This window comes from Molossus molossus, unplaced genomic scaffold (assembly GCF_014108415.1).
Source record: "Molossus molossus isolate mMolMol1 unplaced genomic scaffold, mMolMol1.p scaffold_m16_p_18, whole genome shotgun sequence".
In the NCBI taxonomy this organism is placed as follows: domain Eukaryota; kingdom Metazoa; phylum Chordata; class Mammalia; order Chiroptera; family Molossidae; genus Molossus; species Molossus molossus.
Window position 1 is genome coordinate 37,295,487 of NW_023425353.1, and position 17,963 is coordinate 37,313,449.

The following is a 17,963-nucleotide window of genomic DNA, read 5'->3' on the forward strand; positions in this document are numbered from 1 at the left end:
ACTTGAAAACATTAAGTGAAAGAAGACAGTCACAAAAAGGCCACATATTATACGATTCCATTTACATGAGATGTCCTAAATAAGGAAATTCAGAAACAGAAAGCAGATTAGTAACTGCCAAATGCAGGGAAGAGAAAGGAAGTAATTGCTAATATTTTTAGAGGGTTTTTTTGGGCATTTATGAAGGTGTTCTAAAAATGGTTAGTGGAGATGGTTCACAACTCTAAAAACCACTAAACTGTCCATTTTTATAGGATTAATTTTATGTTGTGTAAATTATATCTTAATAAAGCTGTTATAAATACAAAACAAAAAAGTTTCAAGGTATGAATGACGGAGGCAAGGAATTATGCTGAGAGAACAGAAATAGTTCTGCTCCAAATTGTTCCAAAAATGAAGAAAAAAAGTGGATTGTCGTTAAGTCTTAGTCACTACTCTCCAAGAACATAAAAAAAAAATTTCCAGATGATCACAATTACTGACAAGCTCACAAAGCAAAAAATATTACAGTACGTTTGTTCTTTAGAATGAATGTATCAGCATGCTATAATTATATTAAAAAACAGAAGTTATGATGATCAGAGCAATCTACCATTTGAGAAAAAAATAAGGATCATTTAAATTTACAAATTTGTTAAGGCTGCTTAAAGAACTAAAGAGACTCATATAACCCTGGATATGCCAATTTCCTCTCTAACTTTGCTCAATAAAATTAATGGAAGAAAAAAATTCAAGACAAGTATTCTACAAGGATAACAATTACACCATCTATTTTAGGAGCTAATACACTTGAGCTACTAAAAGGAAACAAAATTAAACAAATCTTTCAAAATCAGTCAGTTTGCAAATGAAAACCAGAAATGCTACAGAATTCAGATGTTGCACCATTCTAAGGAGTTACCACATTATTACCTAAAAAATGAAGTTAAGAACAAAAACAATAGTTATGTTTTATCTAAGGTCTAATCTGGAATAATGTAGTCACCCATTTGTCAAAATGTAGCACACTCATTTTAATTACTACTATTCAGAAGAACCAGAGACTAAACTTTTTTTTTTTGGTTAATCCTCACCAGAGGATATTTTTCCATTGATTTTTAGTTAGAGTGGAAAGGGGAGAGGAGAAAGACAGGGAGGGAAGAGAGAGGGTGGGAGAGACATCGATGTGAGAGACACACGACACACACAGATTGGTTGCCTCCAGGCAGTAAGGGATCAAACCTGCAATCCAGGTACGTGCCCTTAACCAGGAATTGAACCAGCGACCTCTTGGTACAGGGGTCAACGCCCAACCCCTGAGCCACACGAGCCGGGCTTCACACTGCCCTCAACCAGGAATTGAACCAGCGACCTCTTGGTACAGGGGTCGACGCTCAACCCCTGAGCCACACGAGCCGGGCTTCACACACTTTATATCACGACATCTAATCCTTACAGCAATCTGAGGGGCAGGAGTTACCATCCATTTTACAAAAAGAAAACAAAGCAAAGCATCTATACCTTGGTCTGACCTGGCAAGCTACTAAAAAATATCACTGTCCCCTCCCAAGAAAAGAAAAAAGTCAAACTGAGTTTGTAAATTTCATTACACATTAAAAAGATTACAAAATGCACTACTGCTGTATTTTCTCCAACAATCAAATGGACATGATATATGTGTTGATTACACACAGGCTAGTCTCTAGGAGATAAAAGTTGTAAAGTTAACACTATGTTTCTAATGTATAACCTTAACATTAATTGATAGCAGAGAGGGTGAATAACCGGTTTATTTTCCTTTTAATTGTTATTTTTCATTCTTACCCAACTCCTTGCCAAGGTAGACACAGAAAACCTGACATGTGAAAAGGAAAAAGAACATTATTCTAAGTGTAGCATTTGGGTTTGCAATATGCACAGATGCTTTTCAGAAGAAAAGGCTGAATGGCATTATTGGGTTGTGTGGTATAACTCAAGATATTGAAAGAACAATGTTTACAATGATACTTTAAAGAAGTACAGGAAAATAAAACCAACAGAAATACTTACTTTCCCCTCCATGAATGTTTTGTTGTGTAGAAACATGCCAAATCTTTATTTTCCCTGATTATGTTCATTTTGTGCTGAAACCTGAAAGATAAAAATATGGGTGAATTTAGTAGTGTTATCCTTAAGAGTTTTTCTTGAATCTCCCATACCATACTTTCACAGCCTGCCATATGGTACTGATTTTAAGGCACAACTTTTTCTGCTAGACCACAGGTTTTAAAGAAGAGGGAATGGGCCCTGGCCGGTTTGGCTCAGCGGTTAGAGCGTCGGCCTGCGGTCCTGAGAGACCTGGGTTCGGTTCCCGCTAGGGGCGCGTACCTCGGTTGCAGTTTGTCCCCGGCCCTGGTCGGTTGTGCGGGTGGCAGCTACTCGATGTGTTCCTTTCACATCGATGTTTCTCTCTCTCTCTCTGTTCCTCTCTCTCCCTCCCACTCTACCTGAACAAAAAATGGAAAAATGTCCTCGGGTGAGGATAAAAAAAACAAAAACAAATTAAAGAAGAGGGAATGGTCTAGTCACCTCTCTATCACAGCCTTTAGTACACCAAACTGTGACTGTCTGCTCTCCTCCACTGCAATGGGTTTTCTGAGGACAAGAACTGCCCTCCATCAATATCCCAAGTGTAGAGAATCCAATAAAAAATCTTCAAATAAATGAATGTTTAAATCTCACATTGCCAAACAATGCCTTGGCACATGATAGGCACTTGAAAATGTTTGCCAAGTGTCAAACCCATGTGAAAGGCTTTTGTTGAGGGGGTAAGTGCCAGCCATTTGCTGTCACTTTAAAGGCAACCTATTGTAAATAAGATTTAACTTAAATATAACAATATTCTCACTATAAAAGTAATGCAGTAAGAAATCTAAAATGTTCATAAATAATCTTTCATCATAGCATCCAAGATAATTATTCCATCCTAACATCCAAGATAATTATTCCAGCCTCCCTTTGGTTCTAAAAATAGATGGCTTTTTAAAAAATGTTTTTATTTTATTTTATTTTTTTAGAGAGAGAAGTGAGAGAGACAGAAACATCCCTATGAGAGAGAAACATGGATCAGCTGCCTCCCACACACACCCTACTGGGGATCAAGCCCGAAACCCAAGCATGTGCCCTGACCATTTTTTTTCTTTAAACAAAATTGAGAATGTCATTCATACTGCTTAACCCATTGTCACCATGGAATTAAATATTACTCTTTCCCATGAAATTAAATATTCTTTGGGAAAATGATTTTTAAGGCTACAGGATATTCCACTGTATGAATATACTAGAACAAGTGCATAAATAAGAGTATGTGTTAAAACTGAAACTTTTATAGCAGTTTGGTTAGTGAACTCCTCTGGTTAAAAAAGATATAGAACAGTTCAGGACTGTCAAACTTGTGTATTGAATCACACATGGTGTGAGGTTCCAACTAGCCTCATGCAGAAGGACCATGTTATGTGTGGTATTTTAAAATTAGTTGGTTAGTTTGTTGACTGTAACCTTGAAGTTATAAAATCCAGAATCCATTTGTTTCATGAAAAAAGTTAAATTTAGCTAAGTTTACAGGATAAATTATTTGAACTGGCTACTAATCAAGACTGATGATAGCCCTGGCCGGTTTGGCTTAGTGGTAGAGCATCGGCCTGCGAACCAGTGAGTCGCAGGTTCGATTCCGGTCAAGGACTCATACCTCGGTTGCAGTTTGTTCCCGGCCCTGGTGGGGGTCGTGCAGGAGGCAACCAGTCGATGTGTCTTTCTCATGTCAATGTTTCTTTCTCTCTCTCTCTTTCTCTCTCCCTCCCACTCTATCTGAAGATAAATAGAAAAACATCCTAGGGTGAGGATTAAAAAAAAAACAGAGAGAGACTGATGATAAATTTTAAAAACATTACATCATTTGCTTCTTATTGAGTAAAATGAATATGGCCATTTATTTCTTCTTTTGTGACTTGGCTATTTTTTCTACCCTCAATAATTAGTAATGCACTCTAAAAAATATTTTAAGATTCATACCAAAGTGTCAATAATGCAAACTGAATGGTTGCAAGTGTGATTCAATTTAAGTGTTCTTTTATTTATACTTATATATATCTATATCTATATATCTTTATATACTAGTCTAAATTTTTTTAACCAGCAAGTATTCTTTTCATAATTAGAAAACCATTTTCTTTCAAAAACATTTTTATAAAAATTTTTTTAAACAATTCACACACCATAAAATTCACTCTTTTAAACTGTACAACTCAGGGATTTTTAGTATGTTCAGAGTTCTACAACAAACACTGCTATTTTTAGAACATTTTTTATTGACCCAAAAAGAAACCCTGCTAGCAGTCACTCCCCATTCCCCTTTACCCCAGCACCTGGCAACTACTAATCTACTTTCTGTCACTATGGGTTTGCTATTTTAGACATCTCATATAAATGGAATCATGCAATATGTGGTGTTCGGGACTGGCTTCTTTCACTTAGCATAACATTTTCAAAGTTTATCCATGTTGTGGCATGGATTAGTTTCCTTCTATTGTATAAATAATACTACCTTTTGTTTATCTATTCATTAGCTGATGAAAACTGGCACTGCTTCTACTTTTGGGCTATTATCAATCACACTGCTCTAAACATTCGGTTTGTATGAACATGTTTTCATTTCTCTTGGGTATATACTGAATGGTAAAATAATTTTTAAAGACACCGCTATTTTGAAATTGCTTTCTTCATTCCTCCTACTTGTTTTCATATTAGCAAATTAGTGAAGACTTCTGTACTCTGTAGAATCCTCTTCCTCTAGATAACTATATGGCTCACATCTTCACCTCAAATCTGTGTTCAAATGTCACCTTTACAATAAGGCTTATTCTATCTTGTTTTAAATTGTAACCACCCTCCTGATTCTATACTCTTTATTCGTCTGACTCCTGCTCACTTTTCCTCACGTTTCATAGTTTGATGTGCAATTTATTATATTTATCACTCATCTAATCCTACTAGAATATCCAGAGAGGTATTTTTGTCTGTTAAGTAAGTATGTATGAATGTATGTGTGTGTGTATCCCCAGAGCCTACTAGAGTGCTTGACACAAAACAGGTGCTCAGTATCTGCATGACTGAATGAAACGCAGCAATCCTATGGGAAATTCTGATGTCCACTTCAAACCTGATGATCTAAGAGGTACTCTGAAATAAGGTTTTGTCAAACTTTCTGGAAAAGTATCAATTCATGCTCTGAAGAATAATAAGAGAACCACATGTATCAACAAGTCTAGAGAAACCTTTATTGTTACCAGAGAGGAAATTTCTCTTAACAGTTAACTGACATCTTTCTCCAGGTATGTATAGAGATGGCTAAATAGAGTCCTGCAATTTGGTATGTTATTTTATTACTTTTCTTCTGGACTGTGTATCTGTGATGGCAGCCAACTAAAATTTATTAAACCAGCAATCATTAGCCCTGCTTTCTGAATTATTTGTAGCAAATGATATCGCTGAAATGAAACACAGAATTTCTGAGAACATGCCCAAAGTGAAAAATATAGGTCTACAGATATTTTTCCCTTATATACTATAACTGAACGTTGGAACAACGGAAGAAAAGAAGAACAGAAAAGGGGAATGACTGCTATCTAAGAGTGGAGTTTGGATTCCTAGTCCATAATTTAAGACATCGAAATAAATGACTGTACCAAGGGCCTATCTTGGGAAAACTGACAAGAAGAAAATGTTTGAGTCAAGACTGGCCGATATCATTAAGAAACTTTAAAATTAAAATAAAAGTGAGAGGAAAATAATAAAGATTTTTAAATGACAGCCACAAAGAACTTAGGGTATGACCCAGGAGAAAGAGAGATGCCTAATAAATCCTGGAGGTTGGGGGGGGGGGGGGGAGTGGTGGTAGGAGAAGCAAAATAATCTCACAACAAAGCAAATTTAATAATAATGATAATGATAATAATAAACCTAAAGAATGACTTCATAGGTATCACTGATTTGGGGGAATCTATTTTAAATTCTCAGTAAAACCTCAACTTCTTTGTGTTAAAGTCATTTCATCATTTCATTTAATGTAGGCAAATGATCTGTGAAAACTGTATTAACTTTTTCACACCATGAGGATCCTTATAGATACACAGACAACTCACTAGTGCATAATGGCAATGGACAAATATCAGAAAAATAGGGCAAGAATATTCATACCGACTATGTATCATTCAAAGTAAGAGAACAACTTCACGAGAACCATTAGAAAATGAATGAAGACAAGTGCAGGGGTCCCTTCAAGTGTGGTTAAGTGATGATTTACTCTGGGAAGACTGACTTGGAATACCTCCCCGTAGCAGAGATACCAGAGCTGTTATTCTACACACCAAACATTAATTAATGACTAACACAAGAAGCTACATTAACATATAACTGAAGTAGTTTTAATAATCTATCACCAAGGTAAGGGTGGTGAGTTTTAAAACAGTAGATATAGCCAAAGCAAGACTAGTATTAACTGCCATTTACTGGCTGCATTGTCTTTGAACAAGTTTTTTAACTTCTTGGAATCACACTTCAACTATAAAATATAGATGACAGTATCTGTCTCCAAAGGCTGTAGTGAGGACTAAACAAGATAACTTGAATATGGGTTAGTGTGATGCTAGGTTCAGAATAAGCACCCCAAACTATTGGCTGCAATCATAATAATCATTACTGTACTTTAAAAATACTATCCCAGATATGCAATAGTTGTTTTGAGTATTGCTATTACCTCTTTCATTTTCAAGATTCCTTATAGGACCCTGTACATCTTAAGGCATTTTGGGGGAAAGTTATCATTATTAAATTAGTTGATTCTAAGTCTTCTTTCATCTATTAATGGCAACCCTTATACTCTTCAAAGTGTTATCACCAGTGTTTATCACCTAGAAATTCTACCTTTAAAAGTACAGTATTTTATTGATTTAATAAGTACTCATGGTAAATGTGTAAATGTACCACAGCTTTTTTTTTTTTAAGAACTCATGGTTTTTATCTGCTCATTCAAAAATAACTATACCAATATTTTATATTTCTTAAACTGGGTGGAGTACACAAGGGTGTCATTATTTATTATTTTAACCTTTAAAATGCACATATCCTAAAACATTTAAAAGAAAAAATATATATAATCAAGATAATTATGATTTTTTTTTCCCTAATCCTCACCCGAGGATGTTTTTCGATATTTTGTTCAGATAGAGTGGGAGGGAAAGAGAGAGAGAGAAACATCGACGTGAAAGGGACACATCGAGTGGTTGCCACCCACATAACCCTACCAGGGCCGGGGACAAACTGCAACCGAGGTATGTGCCGTTAGAGGGAACCGAACCTGGGTCTCTCCGGACCACAGGCCAACACTCTAACCACTGAGCAAAACTGGCCAGGGCAAGATAATCATGATAGATGAAATTTCAAAAAATTATCTTGTCAACTATAACATAAACCTAAAGCTTCTCTTTATTTCAACTTTGTTCCTACAAAAGACTACTATTTTGCAAGTCAATTTTAGTTAGCACATTTTAAATAGCCCTACTTAGATATTTGGAATCTTAATTATTAGAAATGTTTCTTTACATGAAACCAAACCAGTATTTTAAAATTATAATGTATGTTTAGACCCTACAAGTTAACTATAGTTTAAGAAACTTGTAAAAAATAACTTGATCCCATAAAAATAATTTAATCTCGCCCTGGCCAGTTTGGCTCAGCAGTTGGAGCGTCAGCCCGTGGACCAATGAGTCGAGGGTTCGATCAGTCAAGGGCAGGTACCTGGGTTGTGGTTTGTCCCCAGCCCTGGTCAGGTCCTGCAGGAGGCAACCAGTCAGTGTGGCTCTATCACATTGATGTTTCTCTCTGTCTGTGTCCCCCCCCTCTCCCTCCCTCCCTCTCACTCTATCTAATGATAAATAGAAAAATATCCTCAGGTAAGAAATAAGAAAAATAAAAATTTAATCTCCATTCAATATTTTCTCTGTACATATTTCTTTAATAAATTCTAATGTTTCTAAAAGTGTTGCTCATAAGCAAAAACTCTTAAGCAACCATAATTCCCTTTAATATTGACGAAAATCTTCACAATTTTTATTATCAAGCAGCTCAAGCATTGAGCAGGTCATAGCAATAATCACCTACAGGCACATTCTATAAATATAAATAAAATGTCCAACTAAAAAATGTAAAAATTGTTGGATGAGACCTTGGTAGCAGCCATATCACCAGCATTTGCCATCCTGCCAGTTGCTGAGATACTATTCAAATTAGCAAGAATTAATACAAAGTACCTCCAATTTTTGCAAGTTGGCTTCCGTTGTTCTCACTCTATATCCTAATATTACAACACCAACAGAACTTTTTTGCAACTTCTCAGTTTGTTCTTTTGAGAGAATAGTACTAAGGGTTAAAAAGTCAAATTGAGAGTGATACAGCATTTTGGCTAGATTCACCTTTTTCAATGAATTCCCTTGCTTCATGCTTTCGAACAACATTTAATGTTCTCACATTATCTAATTTATGACTGTCAGTAAAACTGAAAATCCATTTTAGATTATTTATGGATAAAATGAGAATCATCTTGTAGAAGATATGATTTTGACACAAAATTGCAGTACTTGAGAGTCCACTGAGCAGAACCTGTATTAAATAGACACTAAGAACAGAAAGACGAAGGGACTTAATACCACTGGCACCCAGGCAGATTATAGCCGAGTTATAAGCAAAAGAATTTGCACATAGAGTAAAAAAGTAAGTGTATGCACATAGCTTATATTAAGTAAAAACTTAAACAGAACACTCATGTAGCCAAGAATGAATTAGTGTACTCAGAAAAATAATACATTAGTGAATAAATGAAGGAATTGGCATTAATAAAGGCTATATTAAACCATGTATTTTGCATGCCCAACTGGAACGGATTTTTACACAAATATGAAAACTTCCTGAGAACAGATATGATACTAATTTTTCCACTTTGAGTCCCTAGATAAAAGAATAAATTCTTTCATCATTCTTTCATCATTAACTCTGCTCTCAAGTAATGAATTAGAGTTTGACTTGAAATGCAACAACAACTAAGATAGATAGAAAAATGGATAGCTATGTATTAAAGCAAGTATAGTAAAATGTTAATGTGAAAATTTTGGAGCTGAGTATATGGGTGTCTAATGTAAAGTTCTTTCAACTTGGCTGTAGAGGAAAACTTTTATGTTGGGAAAAATTGCCTTTGGCTTTATTTTCTGACCTCACTCTCCTACAATAGAAATATTTTTTCTGCTACCCTATAAAACTACATCCAAAAATATGGTAGATATTCACATGATAGGAACTAATTTATGAACTGAATACTTCCTCAGACAGGAATATCCTATTGAAAATACAGGGGAAAGAAGAAACACTGCTAAGGCCCGTTAGTGTTTAATTTTGAGTAATAACTAAGGAGAGACTCCTTATTATTGGCTTCTTAAAGACCCATTTTTATTTATAAATGGATTCAAAATCTGAGTGAATTGTATCACCAGGTTAGTTCAGTTTCAAATAAAAGGTAAAATATATATATATATATAAATGGTTAACAGAACATTAATTTTTACCCAGATTAAAAAGCTACAACTAGACTGTCAGAATGTGCTGTGTATGGGAGAAAACTGTTATAAACTTTAACCTCTTTTTAATTTTCAACTTGTTTTAACATATAACTCAAGTAAACAGCACTTTCTTCTAAACAAACAACAAATCAGTATGTGTAATGTATACAATACCCTGTTAAACTGCTATAAAATAGATCACAAAGTAAAGTGTTAGTACATTTATTTCCATCTTAACTCTTGTTGAAGAATCCCCTAACTCCAGAGATAATGTTGTTAGAAAGAAAGCCAGTGATAATACCAAATTTAAGCTGACAATCATATCTCCAAATAATTACTCAGAAGTTATAACACTGAAATGTTTGCATTGTCTGTCACAACAAAATACTCTTTAAAATACTCTTCCACCACCATAGGATAGGACAAAATTATCTAAGATTCCTCCGCACCATTTCTTTTTTAAAAATACATTCCTTACCAATTAGAAACTGGATACATATTCACAAACCTAAAGGGCAACACAAATTCAAAAGCAACCCCTAAATCTGAAGAAACACTTTTAATAGTATCTTAATGGGGAGAGGGGCAAGCATAAAAACCATAGCAGTTAATTTTGTTGGCCTTGTGTACTCAATATAAATCAAACACTGAAAAAGATACCTGTCTGGTCATATTTTAATCATATGTATGCTGATTTCATCTGAGGGGATAATTCTTTCTTTTTATTTTTTAATATGCTTTTGTTGAAAGAAAGAGACAGACATCCATTGGTTACCTCCCATAAGCACTCTGACAGGGGACTGAACCCACAACCCGGGCATGTGGCCTTGACTGGAAATCAAACCAGACACCTTTCGGTGCACTGGATGATGCTCAACCAACTGACCCACACTGGCAGGAGTAATCCTTATTTCTCACAAAACAGACATGAATGTGGTTATAAAAAAATAAATAACACTGTTTCCAAGATACATAATTATGGCTCTTCCCTTTCCAGAACTTAAAAATGCCTTGAAATATTCACCTGAAAAAACAAACAAACAAAAACAAACAAAAAAAACACTAAAAAATGTGTTCAACTAAGGGCCGGGGTAGGGAACGTCCCAGCTTGTGGGTTGTTTAAGGCCCGAGAAATCAGTATCAGCTAATAACACAGGCCTCACCAAATTAGCCTGACCAAATATAGCAGGCTAATTTTTAAGTTGATAATTTTGTATGGCCCTGGAATGATGTTATAAATATCCAAATGGCCCTTGGCAGAAAAAAGGTTCCCTGGAAACAAATCTGTGAAATTAATGCTATTGATCATTTATATAATTTTCATTTGTACGTATTCTTGAAGCTTTTTAGACCTATTTTCTATTTCATTTAATTTTTGAAGGCAACATGACTTATGCAAGAACAAATTATATTAGTTCAAAAACTTATCAGCTCACAAAGAGCCACTTAATAATCTTGCTCTATTGCCGTGAATAGACCCTACTGGGTAAAAAAGATTTTCAGTTGTCATATTTTAACTTGTAGCTGTTTTTCTATATAGTAAATGCACAGGAGACAAAATTCCCTATGTATATAATAAATACAACTTAAAGGTTCACACTAAGCATCCTAATATCCAAACACTGTTCTCTTTATACTTAATGAAAGACAAATAGTTTAAGTTGCTACAATTTCCCTTTCACCCAATACAAAATAGCAACATGTAGGTTTCTAATTTGGCCAGGAAATAGCTCTATTATCTAACTCTGCCACAGAGCTTCACAGTTTACAGAACACTCCCAAATCTATCATTTAATAAAAGAAAAATTCCACTTTTAAAATTAAACCCACTCCTCGCCTCCTCTCCCTCCACTCCTCTCCTCCCAACCCTTCCTGTTCCCTTCCTTTCTCTCAGCATCTCTCCTCTTCCTCTCTTTACTTCTCCCTTAATAAAATTATTTTAAAAAAGAAAAGCTGCCCTGGCCGGTTTGGCTCAGCAGTTGGAGCGTTGGCCTGCGGACCAGAGAGTCCCGGGTTCGGTTCCCGCTAGGGGCACATACAAATAAAATTAAATTAAATTAAACCCAGAAGCTCTAAGGTTGGGGGGGGGGGGGGGGGAGAATGGTTTATCTAGTCTGAGTTGATAAACATCCAAAATGTATTCTGTACCTTGACTAGAAGTTTGAAGAGAGAAACCCCATACACTAAATGACTAAGTCTGAAATCCAAGTTTGAGATTTTAAATTTTAATATAGTGCAGTATTTATTATGTATTATAAAAAGTCTCCTTCATAACCTTATCAATCCTTCAGTTATGTTCTGAGAACTCTACTTGACAAAATCAGAACATCAAAACAATTACTTTAGATTGCTTTAGGAGTTTCATTTTTAATCTGTTCATCAAAAGATGAAATTATGAACAATGCTTAGGCAGTATGATCTACTTCTAAGGGCAACTTAGAGTGCTGAAACTACAAAAGCCCACTGATTTTGGACTGCTTTAGAGATCACTGTTTTCATAAGTAGTCCATAAAAAAAGTAAAATTCAAATAGGTAGCCTGTTCAAAAAAGGTAAGAGCATCTTTAAAAAAATACTACCAAATTAAATGTTTATCTTTATTGAATGAACCCCACTTAAATGTACTTTTGCACAGGTAACAGTCTTAAATTAGAAAAAAATGATTACAATCATGTTGGCTTAAGTTACTTGGGACAAAGATATTCCCTAAATCTGATTCTCAAAAGAGTTCCTATGATTAAAATTCATGACTAAGAACTATGATTGGCATGTGCTGCTGAGCATGTGAACACTGCTGACGCAGAAAAGTGTGTTGAAAAACACTGATTAAAATTTTGAATTAGCCTGGCCAGTTTGGCTCAGCAGTTGGAGCATTGGCCCTCGGACCATTGAGTCTTGGGTTCGATTCTGATCAAGGGCACATACCTCTATTGTGGTGTGGTCCCCAGCCCTGGTAGGGTTCATGTGGGAAGTGGCCAATTGATGCGTCTCTCTCACATGGATGCTTTGCTTTGCTTTTTCTTCCTCCCTCCCTCCCTCCCTTCCTCTCTCCCTCCCTCCCTTCCTGTCTTTCAGTCTTTCTTTCTTTATTTCATGTTGTTTGTCATCTCTCCCTCTCTCCCTCCCTCCCACTCTATCTGAAGATAAATGAAAAAATATCCTCAGGTGAAGATTTAAAAAATATTTTTTTAAATTAAAGTAATGGTTGGGGCCCCTTAAGAGACTATTATTAGAAACACTACTAGTATTTAGTGGATGGGGCTAGACACCCCTCAAAGTACAAGACAACTCACAGATTGAAGAACTGGCCTCAATTAACTTTCAAATATCCAAGTGGTCATTCACATAGGTAAAATAACTACTTATAAACTAATCCCACAAAGTATGTTTTCCAGTTAACATGCATATAATTTTTCAAGAATGCCCCTATCATGTAAATTAAGAGATTATACTTGAGTTTTCTTAGCTTTTGTGTGTCTATATTGTCTTCATTTTTGAAAGATATTTTTGCTCTTTTTCTTTCAGTACTTTATTTTTTATTTTTCTTTATTAATTTTAGAGAGAGGAAGGGAGAGGGAAAGAGAGATAGAAACACTGATGAGAGAGAACATCAATTGGCTGCCTCCTGAGTGCCCCTCACTAGGGATGTACCCTGACTGGCAACTGAACCAGCGGCCTCTTGGTGCATGGATCCATGCTTCACCACTGAGCCACACCAGCCAGGCTCTTTTAGTACTTTAAAATTACCATGTAATTGTCTCCTTGGTTGCATGGTTTCTTTGCTGTAACTTTCTTTCTTACTCTGTATGTTTTCTCTTTTCTTTGGCTACCTTTAAGATGTTCTTTGTCCTTTGTTTACATCAATTTGAATACAGTATATCTGGTTGTGTTTTGCTTTCATTTTTAGGGGCCAGGTATTTATCCTGCTTGGTGTTCTCTAAGCTTCTTGGACCCGTGGTTTGATGTCTAACATTAATTTTGGAAAAGTCTGTATTATTTCCTCAGATATTTCAATATTTCTTCTCTATTCTCCTCTGGGATTCCAATTACATACATACATATACATATACATATGTAATTGGAATCCCAGAGGAGAATAGAGAATATCTGAAATATCTGAACTATAAATATACATATATATATATTTGATATTATCCCCAAGTTCTTGGATTTTCTGGGTTTTTTAAACGTGTGTGTGTGTGTGTGTGTGTTTCAGTGGGGCAATTTCTACTGACATCTGAACATGCACTGATTCTTTCCTTAGATGTTCAAATCTACTGATGAGTCCAAAGGTTTTCTGCATTTCTTTACTGTGTAATGAAATTTCTAGGTTTTCCTTTTGGTTGTTTCTTATAGCTTTCATCTCTCAGATAAAATTACCCATCTGATCTTGAATGTTTTCCACTTTCCTGTTCATATCTTTAACATAATATAGTCATTTTAAATTCCCTTATCAGATAACAGGATCTATGTTAATCAACGTGTAGTTCTGATCATTGTTCTTTCTCTTGGGAATTGTTTTTGCCTTTTGCATGCCTTGTAATTTTTTGTTGAGAGCTGGAAATGTTGTATAGGACAGCAGAGACAAGGGTAAATAATTTTTGTAACTGGAAACGGGCACACCTTTTCTTTGCTAGGTCTTTAGTGCAGGGTGTTAATCTGTTTAGGAGTCGGGCTGGGTTTATGACTGGCTGTTGCTGTGATTATCCCCAGTGTACCACAGGCTTCAAATACCTGCACAATAGCTTGTGGTTCCCAGGGGGTTGGTGTACTGAAGCAATGTCTGCCTGATTCTTTGTGCTGTGCCTCTTTGCATAATCTTGTTCTGCTCCTAGTAGTATTCTGCAGTTACTTGTTATTCAAAACATCTTACCTTGGTGGCAGGGGATTCAGGGTATAGTCTCTGTTGTTCTATGATTAACATTCAGTTTTATGCATACTCTATGTACCTGGATCTCAGAGGTGTGATCCCCTGGCTGCATTCTGCAGCCAGTGCCCTTTCCCCAGGAGAAGATTCCCTCCCCCACTACTGTCTTCCCCGAATTCAATGAATGCTCACTAACAGGGCCAGCAGAGAAACCCTTCCCTCAACAGATTAAGGTTTTTGTTCCAAAGGAGAGACAGAAGAGAAGAATCAAACAGTTTTTGCCTCTCCTGAAAGTGTTGCCACTGTTCCCCTCCTCTATGCCAGTATCACAACAGATACTCCCCAGGGCCCTTTCCAATCTTTTCTAGAAGTACCTAGTGAGGTTTGTGGATAGAGATTGGAAGAAGGTACATTGAGCCTTCATGACTTTGTCAGCTATTCTAGATGAACTCTCACCAGAGTCCAGCTGTGTCTAAAGGTGAATGTGAATTCATGTCTACTCTTTCTCTCCTTAAATTTTGGGCCAGTGGTTTGCTCTATGGCCTCAGCACTTTAACAGATTCCAAAAAACAAGTCATGAATTTGAGGTCAGTGCAGTTCTTAATGAACAGTGGCAGCAAATCTTCCTCGTGTTCCAGAGCCAAAGGCAGTGGTTATATTATTTCTAAACTATTTCAGGGTAGTAAAAGAGGTGTTACAAATTACTTGGAATAAAAAGTAGGTTTCTATTGGGTTTGATAAGTTGAGAAGCATTAACTTAAAGAATCTCTTTCAAAACAATTCCTCTTTAATTACTTCTAAACATTACAGTCAACATTTAGACCTAAAAGTATTAGTAGCAACCAAACTTTTGCTACAATTTATCTGCATAGCCTTGCTTCTACAAGCATAACTCAGAGATATTGCCGGTTTGGTTCCACACCAATGCAATTAAGCAAGTATCGCAATAAAGCAAACAGTAATCTTTTTGCTGGTGAAGGATCTTGCCTTCTATTTGTAATGAACGCAGCATCTGTGAAGTGCAGTAAAACAAGGTATGCTTGTATTTTACTGATTTTAAGTACTTCAATCAGGGAAGCAGGTGCAAGTTATGTGCAATGGAACCTCAAGTTCACCGATGTAAACAGAACTGATTAAGGAATGGAGCCAAATTACTTGAAACAGATCCTTTTTATTTCTACCATAATTTACTATCTATTGAGAACCAGACTGCACTACCAACCTTTCTACAAATTTAATGAAGCCAGTATTGTTACAATCACCCAGGTAACCAGTTTCCACTTATTTACGGATAACATTAAATTTTTACAAGTAACCCACACTTTCCACAATTCCATAACTTTTTCACCAATAATGTGAAAAAATTTCACCAAATTTTTTGGACTATTTACTTACTACCGCCACTTTAGAAAATGAGGACTATCCATTGCCTCTCAGTGGAATACAAATGGTGATATTTTCCATAATCTGAACTATAAAGGTTCTTTACATTTCTCTTAATAACCTTCTGACTCCTCTTTTCCTCCCTTAATATGTCCTACTTCCTATTTCCAAACTAGGAGTATAATGTAATATTATCTAAACAAGATCTTATGTTCCATTGTGGTATTAACAGCAAAACACACATTTGAGATATAGCCAATTAAACACTGTTTCATAGTACATTTATAACGTTAAGAAGGTTTTCTGTCATATGATAACTCAAACAACAAAGACCTTTCCAGAAACCAAAAAATAGTGAAATCAAGTCTTTTTAGCATAACACATTTTTGACCAGCAGTTTTCTAAATTTCCTTCTTTTTTTTTAAGGCAAGTCCTGTTTCATATTCCCAGAGACACACAGGATACTGGTAATATCCTACAAAACCTGACTACTGTGAGCAATTTCCTCAAACTCTGCAGACAGTACTTTCAAACCTAGAAATCTATCAGAGCCATAAAATAAGAAAGAAAATACAGTCAAGAAGACAATCTTTGAGGCAGGTCCTGAAACTATATCCTGAAACTTTACTTTCTTCTCCCGAAGACACTACACTCCAAGAGGCTCAAAATAACCCTATAACATAAAGCCCTTCAGAGAGTAGAGGCCTTTTAGTTATTTTTTAAAAGAGGAATCAGAGCAGAGTCAAAGAGAAAAGCAGAGGGAGCAATTATTATTTTAGGAGGCCACTGTCATATGAGGGGGACACTTTTTACTCCCTCCCCAAAGCAACTGATAAAGGAAACAATCTCAAGACATGAACGTTTAACTGAACATCCTAAAATAAGGAGACAATTTAAAGGAAGCCACTCTCCTTAAGTGCATCAAATCAAATCTGCGTTTAACAGCCACTTCACTGAGCGTCCCAGTTCTACTTTGCCCACTCCAAAGGCCACATTCAGAGGCAGAATCACAACAGCGGAAGAAAGGCCATCATGAATAAGCTACTTAGCAAAAAAGAAAAAGCCTTCGGGGAAAACTTGGTTTTGAAAAAGGAGGAGACTGGAGAAGAAACGACGTGGGTGCTCCCCATTTCCTAACAAAACGAAACAAAGACAAAGTACAAGCGGGGCGGGGGGGGGGGGCGCTGACCCAAGGAAACAAGAGTTGCCAGCATCTAGGAGGAACAGCGTTCAGCCTAGGTAGGAGGCTGGAAGGGAGTCCCGAGGGCGGAGCCCTGTAGGGAATAAGGGACGTGTGGGGTTCAGAATTTGCAGAGGAGAGTGAGGGGTCGTGGTGGTTAGAAAACCAAAAAACAAAGAAAGAAAGAAAAAAGGGCAGGGTAGGGCTGACCAAAGGAACCCCCGAGGCGAATGTCAGTAGGATATGGGGGGTGTGGGGGGTCCAGCTCAGCAGCTTGGGGGAAGGATAATCTGCTTTCCTTAGCAGCCGGAGGCTGCGGCGGCCAAGACACAGCCCTCCTTTTCCCTGCCCTTACCCCCCCTTCCCAAGTCCCCGCAGCGTGGGGGAAAAGGTGAAGCAGAACCCCAGAGTCTGGTGGCCGGAGTGGTTTACCTTGCGGGAGGCTGGAGAGGCTCCAGCCCGAGCTCCTCCCGCCGCCGGCTCTGCGTCCAGAGTGGGATGAGGCGCCCTCCGGCCTCCTCCCCCTCACCACTTCCCCTTTCCCTTTCCCCCGCCGAGGCTCTGTAGCTCCGCTGCCGCGGGTTCCTGAGGCCCGGCAGCGCTGCCTCCCCGCCCCCTCCGCCTCCTCCCTCTGCCTCTCAGAGGCTCACTCTGGAGGCCGCCATCTTCGCTCAGGCTTTGAGCGACCGCGCTCTACTACGCCTGCGTCGCCCCCGCCCCGGCTGTCACGAGACCCGGTCAGCTGATTTCAACTCTTCCGCCTCCTGCCCCGCCCCCTCTCGTGCATTTCCCCGCCCTTCCAGTCCTATTCGCCCCTTTCCCTGAAATTTCGTGATCTGCCGGCCCGCCCACGCAGCCTCCGCCAACAGTTACACAAGCGCACAAGGCGAGCCCGGATGTGGTTTCCGGAGT

At 37.4% G+C, this 17,963-nt stretch overlaps 1 protein-coding gene across 3 annotated transcripts in view; it reads right to left on the minus strand.

The window, feature by feature from the left end:
- DNAJC13 (DnaJ heat shock protein family (Hsp40) member C13) overlaps nt 1-17,746 on the minus strand; it is a 117,099-nt gene extending 99,353 nt beyond the window's left edge. For 2 of the 3 annotated variants that reach the window (XM_036266124.1, XM_036266126.1), the window contains exons 1-2: nt 17,484-17,583; nt 2,029-2,109 (exon numbers count right to left, since the gene is read on the minus strand). In XM_036266124.1, coding sequence (XP_036122017.1) covers nt 2,029-2,096 — 68 coding nt within the window. In that variant the 5' untranslated portion in view covers nt 2,097-2,109; nt 17,484-17,583. Of the gene's footprint in view, nt 1-2,028; nt 2,110-17,483 lie in introns of all 3 variants that reach the window. The other variant, XM_036266123.1, reaches the window with a different exon arrangement.
- Between the last annotated feature and the right edge of the window lie 217 nt (nt 17,747-17,963).